General features: G+C 45.2%; 1 protein-coding gene across 1 annotated transcript; it reads right to left on the reverse strand.

Annotated features, from left to right (window-relative positions):
• Positions 1-11,240: 11,240 nt before the first annotated feature.
• Positions 11,241-13,664, reverse strand: LOC138283863 (uncharacterized). Its single transcript, XM_069222040.1, has 2 exons — positions 12,121-13,664; positions 11,241-11,594 (listed from the first exon to the last, which is right to left on the reverse strand). The coding sequence occupies exons 1-2, from the start codon at positions 13,269-13,271 to the stop codon at positions 11,483-11,485; spliced, it is 1,263 nt and encodes a 420-aa protein (XP_069078141.1). The 5' UTR covers positions 13,272-13,664; the 3' UTR covers positions 11,241-11,482.
• Between the last annotated feature and the right edge of the window lie 242 nt (positions 13,665-13,906).

Raw genomic sequence — 13,906 nt, forward strand, 5'->3', positions numbered from 1 at the left:
TTTAAAGTTATATAATTTTTTATTGGCTGTTGTTTTGTCAGTAAAGTAAAGAGTAAGCATAATCCTCGCCTCCGTGTCCTTAATAGAATCCAAAATTCTTGATGCGATAGCTAGAAAATGTTTAATCCTCTGCAACTACTACTTCATCCTCTGACCTTGGATCAACCGCAGCCTGCTCCAGGAACCACTGTAACAGCAACAAAGTATCCACAAGGGATACTTTTCCTCTGCAACTTCAGCTCCAGCCAGCAACTGCAACAGTTTCCACGGAGTGCACGCTCTGAGGACTCCCTGTCTTCACCCTGCACCAGAAGGACCGAAGAAATCTCCCATGGGGTGACAGTCGATCCCCTGCTCACGCAGGCACCTTCTAAGTCGACAACCGGTTCTCTTGGACTCCTCTCCTGATGACGAGTGTGCTCCTTGGAACACAGAGCGTGGACCCCATCAACACAGACTGTCCTGAGGTCCTGCTGTCGCACTTTGGAGGAGGTAAGACCTTGCCTTCCCCCAGAACAACAGTACCCTGGTGCACCACGTCTTCTTCACCTCCTGAGGCCTCTGTGCACTATTTGCAAACTTCCTTTGTGGACAGCCTGGCCCAGGTCCCCAGCACCCTATCCTGCGACGCTCATCTCGCTGAGTTGATCTCCGGCGGTGTGGGACCTTCCTTTGTAGTGTTGCACCAACCACATTTTGCACCTCCTTTGTCCCCATGTCCTGGGACTCCCATGCTCTGAGGGTTTTCTGAAGTGCTAAGAGCCTCTTCATCCTCCTCACACAGAGTTGACACCCCCAAGTCCCTTCTGGGTCCAGATAGCGCTTAGTTGATGCAAAACGCAACTTTGCTGGAACCAAGGTTTGTTGGAGGAATCCAGCGCCAAAACTCACCTGCATCCAACTTCATGACGTGGGACATCCTTTGCATCATGAAGGAACCCGCTGGCATCATCCTAGGGTGCATTTCTGCAGTCTTCATCCATCCCGGGACTCTTCTTTTGCACCCTCTTCTAGGTTGGCAGGGGCTCCTGTCTTTCATGGAACTTCTTTTGACTTCTGGACTTAGTCTCCTTCCTTTGCAGGTCTTCAAGTCCAGGAATCCACTGTTTGTTGTTTACAGACTTGGTTGGTTCTTGCAATAATTCCAATCATGAGGTGTAGTGTGTCCTATGGAAACTTGCAGTAATTTACTCCTGTTTTTCAGGGGTGGGGTAATCTATTTACCTTTACTGTATTCTTACTCTCCCAGAGATTCTGCACACACTACACTTGTCTAGGGGGGAATTTGTGATACGCATTCCACTTTCTTAGCATATGTGTTGCCCCTAGACCTATTTTCTCCCATTGCACTCTATAGCATTTCCTATTGTTTGTACTATCCTATGTCTAACTACTTATCTTATTTTGGTGTCTAGTGTATATATTGTGTATATTACTTATCTCCAAAAGGTGTATTGCCTCAAAGATATTTTTGGTACTGTGTCACCCAAATAAACTACCTTTATTTTTGGTAAAACTGAGTATTGTCTTTGCTTGTGTATCAGTACTGTGTAACTATAAGTGGTATTGCATGAGCTTTGCATGTCTCCCAGTTCAGCTTAAGCTACTCTGCTATAGCTACCTCTATCAGCCCAAGCTGCTAGAACATTACTACATTTCAATAATAAGGGATAACTGGACCTGGAATAAGGTGTAAGTACCCAAGGTACCCACTACAAACCAGGCCATCCTCCTACTGCAGCACACATAGAAAGAGAAAAAAACAAGGAGAAATTAAAGCATTCCTCCCCCTGGGGTGGTGTTAGATTTTGGAGCTGCCTCAGATTTACGATTTCTTATAAATCTGGGGCAGCGTCAAACTGTAATGTGTGTTGCTGAGGCACATCCACAGCAACACCCATTGCATGCCCCAACCACGCAAAGTGCTGCGTTTGAAGGGGCTGTATTTACAAGGTGGCATTAAGCCACTAAAAGTGGCTTAAAGCCATCTTTTAAATATGGTGCACTAGACAGCGCCACTGGGGCATCACAAAAAATGACACTCTGGTGGGGCAAGGGCCTTGTAAATCTGGCCCTATATTTGTCTGGACTTTTCTTGCTACAAATACAACTCTGATGAGGTATCTGCTCTCTTTTGTTGGGAAACTACTTTGTTTGGGCTTCTTGATCACTGGTTGTGGAGCACTTGTGGGCTGTAAAGTGGGAACTGCAGTCATTTGTAAACTACCTTGCAGGAGTGCAGTTTAGGCACAGAGCACTGTTTTCTTTTAAAACATACAGAAATACTATTAACGTTAAGCTCGCTCTCCATCTGGAGTAGATTTCTATGTTTGACTTCTCTCCAGCTGGATTAAATTCTGAATCTTTCCTGGTTGCCATGTGTGATGATCTCCGGATGAGCCTTGTCACTGGAGGCTGCTCCCATCCTGTTTGATCTCTCCATTGCTTCCATTACTGTCTGTATCCCACCTTACTAATCTTGAGAAGATGGATGTGAGAAGCACTGACCTCTCTTGACATGCCTTGTTCCTTGGTTTGGATGTAAGCAATCTATATCGCTCTCAGTCTGTCCATTCTGCACTCCTTAGTGGAGGTTCAGCCCTATGCCTTTTGTACTTTGACCATTGTCTGTCTTTTTCGTTCTTTTTATGGTCTGGCTTAATAGCACAGCTAACACCAGACAGTCATGTGAGAATTACCAGGAAACGGGCTTTGGCTCTGCCCACTTAATAGGAGTCAGGGATAGATATTTTGATTGGGCAGAAGCTGTGTGCTTCCACAAAAAAGTACTTGCTCTCTACACAGCTATGATTATTTAGTTTCTTTATCCAGCTGCATGAGTTTGAACTTTCAGGGGCACACAAAAGACATTGAAATGGTATTACAGTGTCTAACATAACTAGATAATTTATCATGTTCTTTCTGACAGTAGAACTGATGGGAGATCAGCCATTACCCCACATGGATTTTTGGGTCTGGTTTGACAGTGCAACTCTCACCTGATCTTTTACCCTAAACCAATATTATTCTACATTGTTTCCATTCACACTAATACATATCCATTCATATATGACCTACTTGCAATGCTTCACGTTACCATTCAACCTTTCTTTAAAGCCAGACCTATTGGTATTGCCAATACTTGTTGGTTTTCTTTTTACACTATAAGAATGATATGCAGCTTCGGTTTGGGCTCTGCTGATCCTTTCATCACTGGTGAACTCTTCTAAAACTGTCTTGTTACTGTAGCCTAATGGATAAAGCTGACCCCCCTCAAATGAAATTGTAAAAGGTGTCTGAGGTGCTGGTACTAGGAGGTGACCTCTTCCCTTTGATCTGACAATTGAAGGCCAGCTTTCATGGGTGAGCTTCCTCATTACCTGTTGCCTCCACTGCTGTGCACAACCTGGGCATTTTTATTCATGCCAAGCTTCTATTCTATTCGATAAAATCACAGATTCATCCACCTGTTTCTATATTTGAAAACACAGAATAGTCTCCCCCCTTCTCATTTTAATTTTCCAAAGAGTGCTGTCCAAGTCATGATTATTTCCAGTTCAGACTGTGACATCTCTTCATACCTACAATATCATTGCCCAGTTCCATTCTATGCACGATGCGGTGACCAGGCTTATTGTTGAACTGCTCCACCTCAATAATGTTAGCTCTTTTCTTGTTCTTCCAATGGAGAATGCAATCCAGTTTAAAATATCTCTGCATTTGCTATTAAGCCGTTGAGGGGGAGGGTATGCACAGTCTACCAACCCCTCTATCACCTCAGCTTCTAAGCCATCTGGAGCCCACTGCAACAACTTCATGGATTTCTTTGATACAAAAGTGAGAGCTATCCATATTTGGCTTCCTTTCAGCGACTCCCCCGAAACTGTTGAGCCTCTATCATGCAAAGCACAAGAATCATGGTCATCTTTCTCTCTAATCTCTGAGCTGGACCTACAATAAACTATCTCAATAGTGAAACCCTCAAACCATCATCAGAATGCTATTCCAGGTTCTATCAGTAAATCTCTTGCTACACACCTACTCCCCAGATGGACCACCATTGGCATTTCCACTCTCAAACAGGTCATCTTCCCTGATCGTCTAAAAATGGGTCAAATCACTCTGCTCTTATAAAGACAACCTCTTGATCCAGAGAACCTGAACAACTACTGCTCAGTCCCCACACACCCATTTTTAGGCAAAGTCATTGAAAGTTGCATAACGTCCCAACTAGCTTCACACAGACCTAAACAAGCAACCTCCTAGGCAATCTCCAATCAGGTTTCTGCCAGGGTCACAATACAGAAACTGTGATCCTCCAAATAGTTGATGACTCCCTTAGAATCCTCACCTCTGGCAATTGCTGCATCCTGGTCCTCCTGGATTTCTCTGCTACATCCAACACTGTCAATCATTATGACTTCCTTTATATTCTTGAACTACGCATGGGATAAGAATGCACTGACCTCAACTGTTTCTCCGCTTACCTATCCAACTGTTCCCAAATTGTGGAAATGGGCAACTCATTCTCGAGACCAGTCAGCATTCACAAAGGGGTCTCTTAAGTTTGGTCCTCTCTCCAATCCTCTTCAACCTCTAACTACAACCATTATGTTTAATTCTTAGAAACTCTCTTCCTCTTCTATGCTGACGATACTCAAATATACTTGAAAATCCCATCCCCGAACTAAGTTGCCCTATTTTCAAATACACTTTTAAGGATTCAAAACTGGATGCCCAACTACCATTTAAAACTCAACCCACCCAAAACAGAATTTTTATCTCACCCCGAATGCAAAAACGCCAGTACAAGAATGGATGGCCAACTTTCCTGCCTACAAAGGCTTCCCCGCCATTGTCACAAGTACCAGATCACTTGGCATCCCCCTTGACAATAGACTTAGGGCCTGATTCCGAGGCCGGCGGGAACCGCCATATGGCCGCTCCGCGGTCGAAAGACCGCGGAGGCCATTCAGGCTTTCCCGCTGGGCTGGCGGGCGACCGCCAGAAGGCCGCCCGCCAGCCCAGCGGGAAACCCCTCCCCACGAGGATGCCGGCTCCGAATGGAGCCGGCGGAGTGGGTTTGTGCGACGGGTGCAGTTTGCACCCGTCGCGTATTTCAGTGTCTGCATTGCAGACACTGAAATACTTTGTGGGGCCCTCTTATGGGGGCCCCTGCAGTGCCCATGCCATGGGCACTGCAGGGGCCCCCAGGGGCCCCGCGACACCCCCTACCGCCATCCTGTTCCTGGCGGGAGACCCGCCAGGAACAGGATGGCGGTAGGGGGTGTCAGAATCCCCATGGCGGCGGAGCGCGCTCCGCCACCATGGAGGATTCTCCCGAGCAGCGTAAAGTCGGCGGGAAACCGCCGACTTTCCGTTTCTGACCGCGGCTGAACCGCCGCGGTCAGAATGCTCGACGGAGCACCGCCAGCCTGTTGGCGGTGCTCCCGTGGTCGGTGACCCTGGCGGTCACCGACCGCCAGGGTCAGAATGACCCCCTTAATCTTGCCACTTAGCAGCTATGGCCAACCAACTTAGGCAGCTTTGGAGAATCAATTGATTCCAGAACAAGGCCTCAAAACAGTGGTGCCCCTTCCACTTTGTGAATGTCCTGGGAAATATTTTTTCAGAGCAGCCAGTGGTCATATGGACCACTGCCTCCTCTGAAAAAATGAAACTGAAATATTTAATTTTTTCATTTTGTAATGCATCTCGTTTTCCTTTAAGGAAAACGGGCTGCATTAAAAAAATAAAAAAAAACTGCTTTATTTAAAAGAAGTCACAGACATGGTGGTCTGTTGTCTCCAGCAGGCCACCATCCTTGTGAGTGCTGCGAGTCGCAAGGGGGTCGCAAATTGCAACCCACCTCATTAATATTAATGAGGTGGGCCTTTGCGACCCCCTTGCGAGTCGCAGATGGTGTCAGGGACACCATCCTGCATCCTGAATTGCGAGTCGTAATTCAGGACATTGGTACATCTGGCCCTACATGCTGCAGCACGCTTCGTCTTAGGTCTCAAGAAATATGACCACACTCCCCTGACCTTCTAACCCTACAATGGCTCCCCATTGAAGCGCAGGCCCAATTCAAAATCGCTTGCATTACCCACAGAGCATTGCACTCCTCCTTATCCTCCTAGCTAAACGGTAAATAAAAAATCTCTGGCGCAAATAGTGGTTCCAGAAATGCTGAATTCCGGCTCCTGAAACACCCCACCTTCAGGCAAGAACAATACATGAACCAGTACTTGTCTGGCTTTGCCACTAGAATGTGGAACTCTTTGCCTCTCTCACTCCGTCTAACCACATGCCTATCAACCCTCAAAAAGGACCTCAAGCTCATATTTGACAGACAACTTGGTTAATTCACCCTCGACCAGACTTATTCACTTTCTCCACTGTGCCCTGATCTGTCTTTGTTTAACTGTTCATGTCCTCCCTCCTGGTGTTGTAACTGCCTCTTGTGGTAACTCTTGATGCAAACATCTGAGTTTAACTACTATTAATGTAACCCACTGTAAACCTATATCCTGTGTGCTGTAAAACGCTCTGATGCCTTCGGGCCATGTGTGCGCTATAGAAAATTGCAAAAAATAATAATAATGCTTTTTCTTGAGTCCCCCTTTTTAAGATATAGGTCCTCGTCACGACCCTGGCGGTTCAAAGACCGCCAGAGCTGCTGTGGCGGTGTCACCGCCGATGGGCCGGCAATGAATACCGCCAAATTAAGAGTTTGGCTGCTTGGCCAACGCAAAACCGCTGAGCCTCCACCCGTCCCGCCATATTACCACGTTCAACTGGGCTGGAGGTGTGCACCTCCAGCACACTGGATGGCGTGATGCCTCTAGTGGTATCATGAGGTGGGAGATCGCCAGCATTTTTCTGGTGGTCGCACCACCAGAAAAAGCTAGCAGTCTTGAACACTGGCGACAGGAATAAGCATTCCTCTCACCAGGATACACTCACGCCACGTCCACATACCCACACACATACACTCACACACTTCTACACACAAATAAGCACACCCCCACTCACCCAAGCAAATGCGACATACACACCCATTCACACTGACAAACAAACACCGCATACACGCACGCATTCACTTCCCTTTGCACATACATGCCATCACACACACACCAATCTTCCTCCCCCATGCCCATACATACATTCACACACACACCCTGCACTTACACTGCTTGTAGCACCTCGCCATCTGGACACCGCCACACCGTATTACAGGTTGTAATACGATGTGCAGTCCTTTTGGCGTGCGGTAGCAGTGGCGGTACTGCGTCAGCACCTCCGACCGCCAGCACGACTGGTCTCTGAATTCCACCTGATCTCGGGTGGAAGTCAGAGATCAGTCACATTAGGGAGGTCTTAAGACCACCAGCACTGGTGGTATTTCAGTGCTGCGGCTTCGGCGGTCTTCACCTTCTCTGAGATCCACTTCTCAGTAATAGCTTCATATACCACCCTTTCGTCATCCTCATCTTCAGTGATCACTCATTCTTCCATCTCACTGCTAAGCACTGGAATAGCATGCCTTTCCCTATCCTGAACCAGCACATACATTTCTTCCTCCAAAGCCACCTTAAACCTGACTTTGTATTGATTTGCTGTTCCACTGATGTTCCTTTTTTTTCTATCAGTAATTTTTCCTGCGATCCTACATGCACCAGAATACCTTCAGAGGTTGTCATCACAGCTTACAAATTTTTTATTCACTTATTCGTTCACAGAGTGGAAGCACTAATATACAAAATTATAAGAATTCATCATTTAAAAAATATTTCTTGTTTTTATCTGTGGAAAAATGGAGCACTTCGATTTTATTAAAGGACAAAGATCTAAGGTGAAATTAGAAATGAGTAATCAAAAAGAGTCTTCCTGTGGAAGTCTGGCCTGGTTTGTAGTTGGTACCTAATACCAGGTCCAGTTATCCCTTATACCAGGTTCAGTTACCCCTTATTAGTGAAATGTAGAAAGTGTCTAGAAGCCAGGCTGTCTAGAGGTATCTGTACACAGAGCAACCCAGGCTGAACTACAAGACATGCAAAGCTCTTGCAATACCACTGTAGTCACACAGTACTCACACATGTGAAAGACAATACTCAGTGTTACAAAAATAAAGGTACTTTATTTTAGTCACAGAATGCCAAACATGCTTTGTAGGCTATACTCCCTTAGGAGGTAAGTAAATTACACAATATATACACTAGTAACCAGAAACAGGTAAGTACACAGTAGGAAAACAGTGCAAATAGTAAAAATCACAATGGGTTGCAATGGGCCTAGGGGGAACACAAGCCAAATACTGAAATAGTGGATTGTGAAAGTCGGTTTCCCACCTAGGCAAGAGTAGTGTGTAGAGGGGCGCTGGAAGTGTAAGAAAACACCAAAGGTAAGCAATGTACCCCACCCCAGAGACCAGGAAAGCAGGAGTAAAACACAGCACGTTTCCTAAAACACACTAGAAGTCATGATAGAAGATAATGCAAGAACCAGAAGAGACTGCAAGACACCAACAATGGATTCCTGGACCTAAAGACCTGTGCTGTGGAAGAAGAGGACAAAGTCCAAGAAGCACTGAAGAGTCCAGGGAGAACAGGAGCCCAGGCTAACCCAGATGAAGGTACAAAAGTGGGACCACCAGTGAGAAGACAAAGTCAGTGTTGCACCAAAGAAGACAGATGCAGGGTCCTGGTTGGTGCAGAAGATGTCCCACGCCAGATGGATTTTTGCAATCTGGTTTGCATCGCTGGATTCTGCCAACAAACCTTGGCCCATGCAAAGCTTGCGGTTAGTGGAAAATGGCACTGCCTGGGACCACAAGGGACCTGGTGGCCTCTACCCAGGATGGGGAGACAGAGGGGGCTCTCAGCAACTCAGAGAGCCCTCAGAAGGTCAGGCAGCATACACAGGAGTCCCACAGCACGGGGTAAAAGAAGGTGCAAAAGGAGGCCCACGCAGCACGACAAAAAGGATTCCCACACTGCCAAAGAACCACTCAGGAAGCTGCGTGTCACAGGATGGAGTGCTGGGGGCCTAAGCTGTGCTGTGCATGAAGAACTACTGGGAAGGTCACATACAAGCCTTAGCAATTGCAAGTCACGCGTTGCACAGGGGTACTGTCTTGCGTGGGGAGGCAGGCCGTTACCTCCCCCAAAGTTGAACAGCTGGACGGTGGGACTGACGGAGTCACTTTAGTCTACCACCCGTGTTGCTGGATCCACACCTGTCGTCTGGAGAGGGGGTCCAAGCCACCTGTCATCACAGCAGAGATGTGCCTGCTGAAGCAGGGAAGTGACTCCATCAGGAAGGATATTCCTTTGGTTCTCCTGGTGCAGGCTGAAGGCAAGCTGCCTTCGGAGGATGCATGACCTGGAAACTGTTGCAGTTGCTGGTAGGAGCTGAAGATACAATGTTGCAGAAGTCGTCTTTGCTTCTTTGTTGCAGTTTTGTAAAGTTCCTGGAGCAGTCAGCGATTGATCCATCAGTAGAAGATGAAGTAAAGGATGCAGAGGATTCCTGTTGGAGTCTTGCAATCTGAATAGGAAGAAACCCTAAATAGCCCTGAGAGGGCGATTTGTCACCTAACCAGGTAAGAACCTATAAGGAGGGGTCTCTGATGTCACCTGCTGGCACTGGCCACTCAGATGCTTCCAGAGTGCCCCACCAACTTGGAATCCAAGATGGCAAAGCCCTGGGACACTCTGGAGGAGCTCTGGGAACCACCCCTGGGGTGCTGATGGACAGGGGAGTTCCTTTGTCCAGTTTCATGCCAGAGCAGGGACTGGGGGTCCCTGAACTGGTGTAGACTGGATTATGCAAGGAGGGCACGATCTGTGCCCTTCAAAGCATTTCTAGAGGCTCTGGGCGGATACCCTGCCCATGCCTCAAACACCTATTTCCGAAGGGAGTGTAGTGCTTTCCTCTTATTTTAGTTTCTAAGCACTAACATAACACAACAGAAATGCACTTCTGAGGTCAAAGAAGACTTTTATTGTTATTTTATTCTTCCCCAACCACAATGTTTATGAATGAATGACGAATTAGTAGCTTTCAAGTCCGCGTTAATCAAACAAAATATATCAGTTTGCAATATACACAGCAGGTTATATTTATAAGATATTGAATGCAAAGCAAAACAAATACTTCACCGTGTGGGAACTATTCACAGCTTCATCTTTCTAAGGTCTGCAAGCTGAGGACCCCTGTCAACCGCGAGAAAGAGAGATTCATCTACCCACACGGGATTGCTGGCAGCCTGCGCCAAGCTCCAGCACGAGGTCCGGCAGATTCGAATCTGACTCTCTGCAGCCTGTTACATTCGTTACAAAGGTGTGCCCCCTCCTCTCAGACCTGGGAAACTGAGCAAGCCTTTTGGAGACTGGCCAGGTCTCCAAGACTACTCCTGTTCCCAAGCTCAAGGGAAGAGAAACAACGCCCATGTACTCTCTCTTATCAGGTCTAGTCTACAGTGAGAGCAAAACATCTTGGTTCTCTGGTGCAAAAACACAGCTTGGAAAAATACAGAACTCCACGTTAAAGGCAATGGGCAGCTAACCTAAATATCAAATGCAATGTCATGTTAAAGGCAATAGGCAGCTAACCTAAATATCAAATGCAATGTCTAGTGTCATGTCAAAGCCAATAGGCATCTAAGCTGAATACAAAATACAATGTCTTATATCATGTCAAAGCCCATAGGCAGCTGAGCTGAATATAAAATGCAATGTATAATATCATGTCAAAGCCAATAGGCAGAATATCTAATAGCATGTCAAAGTCAATAGGCAGCTAAATTGAATACATCATGTCAAAGTCAATAGGCATGCAATGTCAAAGCCAATAGGCGGCTAGACTGGATACAGCATGTCAAAGCCAATAGGCACAATACAGAATGTAATGACTAATGCAATGTCAAAGCCCATAGGCGGCTAAACTGAACAAAACATACCATGTGCTACTGGTGAACATTGAGCAACTAATATGCGCAGTGGTGAAACACAAAGTCATTGGTCAAAACAAAACTTTATCAAATGGCAGGACATTCCGCCCTTTGACCAATGAATTTTTGTTTCACATATCTCATATTTCAAAAAAAAAAAAAAAAAAACATCAGCACAAAAAAAAAACATTATGATCAAAGCAATCCCTGTAAAGCAATAGAAGTGAATTAACACATTGATTTCATAACCTTTCACATCAGATACATCTACATAGAAAAGACTGGGCAATTTTTTTTTTTTTTTTTTTTTTTTCTGAATGAGTCTCTAATTCAACAGTGTTAGCAATTTGATGTGGCATGAGTTCTGCTCATGTAAAGGTGCACGGTCCACCTGAAAGGTTTTCTGGAAGGTAAGCAAAAGTCAGAGTTCCATACGAGAGGGAAAAAAAAAAAAAAACACAGCAAACAAGTTCAACTTGAACTGAAGGCGCAGTTTGCGCAAAATGGATCCATGGTGCTGGCACTTTACTCAGCCAGGTTCAGGTTGGGGATTCGGTCCCTTCCCCGACCCCACACGCACACACCGGAAGGGGGACCACACAGCGCACTCAGGGACAGTGGCGAAACGTGGTCGGATCTGCAAAAGAAACAAGTATGACTTTTCTTGCAAATAACATTTTTCATTTAAACTGCACCCTTCCTCTTTCTTTCCCTGTTTTATAATCAGCAGGACGTTTTTGGGGCCCTTTGTTATATTCACTGCAGGTTCTGGAGGATCACTTGGGGCGTCAGCCCACACATCAGCACTGAGGTTTTTATCTGCTGCACCACAGCTTCCCTTTTCTTGCACTGTCAGAAGGGCTGGGGCAGACTCATTCTTTACCAAACCTTCATTCACTGCACTTTTGCCAATTTGGGCCATTCTGTCTCCAATTTGTATGAATAAATCAGATTCTTTTCTAGGTATCAGCATAATTTCGATTTTTCCTTGGTAATTTGCAGCAATCACTCTCCCTAAAACCTGATCAATTTGCCATTTCTGTTCTGGTAACTTTCCTCTCCCCAACTGCTCTGTGACTGCTTGCATGACAGATTGCTTTTGTGCATGCTGCACAGTTTTTATCAAATCTAGGGGAATGTGCATCTCTCTCATCTCTGCCCACCTGTAAGTGGCTTTTTCACATTTCTGGTGCACCCACATAGCCATCCCCACTAAGGCAGAATTCTGGGTGAACACTTCTCTCTCTGCATTTTTCTCATTAACATCTGCAAGGTAATTGAACCAGTTAGGTACAAGCCATGTGGCTAAAACATTATCAAAGAACCAAAAATCAGCGTAAAAATGACACATCTCACGTAGCTCTTGCTTTAAAATCTGACACACATTATACAACTCTGTTCCTTCTACTGTGCCAGAAAGCAACATTTCAGTCAATGAATCATTAGTAAAACAAACATGCTTTTTATCTTCAGTGGACACGAATTCAAATGGTGCACACAACTTCATTGGTAATTCTTTTATCTGTGGTACTCTAGCCCTGTCTTGCAAGTACCAGATCCATTGTATGATTCTAGCTAGGGGCACTATTTTCTTTCCTTGTTCTTGAGTTACATGTACATCAGTTTTTCCTTCTTGCACTGCGCAGAAACCTAAAGTCTGCATTATTTCATTTGCCAAATCACAAGCGCGCAGCTGCATATTATTTTTCACAGTGACCATGTACAAAAGTGTTAGGATTTCTCTCAAATGAGGGCTATTCTTTTTCCAAAAATCAAACAAGCTAATGAAACTCGGGGTGTCTTGCTCTAAAATCCTTCGTTTTACTTGTGCATTTTGCAACGGTAACTCGTAAATCACATTCTGAGCTCTCTCGTCCGTGTTATCAGTTAAGGAATGCACTTTGGCTGCCAAAAACCCTGGCTCACACGGAAACTCAGTGCAGCTCGGAGCTGTCTTAACCCCCTCATTACTGGAATGGGACAAGAAAGATTCTTCATTTTTATAACTTTCAGCATTATTTTGAATTATCGTATCCTGGCTAATTTGCTCACATAAATTCCTATTTTCATGTTCCAACTTCCTACATTTCTCCTGCATTTCTCTGTAAGCAGATAAAGGTATCCAGACCTTTCTGTCATCATTACTTCCAAAACACACGTTTTCTACATATATACAACGGGAATTATTTCTCAAAACATTATCAGGCCTTTTAGCTACACATGCATTTTCTTCTGTAATTCCCCAAACAGAAAACAATTCACAGTTTTTCTTAGCACCATCAGGCAGTTCATCAACACATGTATTCTCAGACATGGTCTGCCGTGCTACTGTGATTCCCCAAACAGAAAACAATTTCTGTAATTCTCCAAACAACAAAAAAACAATTACACTTTTAAAGTGTGCACTTAGAAATCTACTAACTCGTCAAACCCTTTAATCACCTCTTAATGACCGACCCCACTCCTGGTACCAATTGTAGTGCTTTCCTCTTATTTTAGTTTCTAAGCACTAACATAACACAACAGAAATGCACTTCTGAGGTCAAAGAAGACTTTTATTGTTATTTTATTCTTCCCCAACCACAATGTTTATGAATGAATGACGAATTAGTAGCTTTCAAGTCCGCGTTAATCAAACAAAATATATCAGTTTGCAATATACACAGCAGGTTATATTTATAAGATATTGAATGCAAAGCAAAACAAATACTTCACCGTGTGGGAACTATTCACAGCTTCATCTTTCTAAGGTCTGCAAGCTGAGGACCCCTGTCAACCGCGAGAAAGAGAGATTCATCTACCCACACGGGATTGCTGGCAGCCTGCGCCAAGCTCCAGCACGAGGTCCGGCAGATTCGAATCTGACTCTCTGCAGCCTGTTACATTCGTTACAAAGGTGTGCCCCCTCCTCTCAGACCTGGGAAACTGAGCAAGCCTTTTGGAGACTGG

This window comes from Pleurodeles waltl, chromosome 1_1 (assembly GCF_031143425.1).
Source record: "Pleurodeles waltl isolate 20211129_DDA chromosome 1_1, aPleWal1.hap1.20221129, whole genome shotgun sequence".
In the NCBI taxonomy this organism is placed as follows: Eukaryota; Metazoa; Chordata; class Amphibia; order Caudata; family Salamandridae; genus Pleurodeles; species Pleurodeles waltl.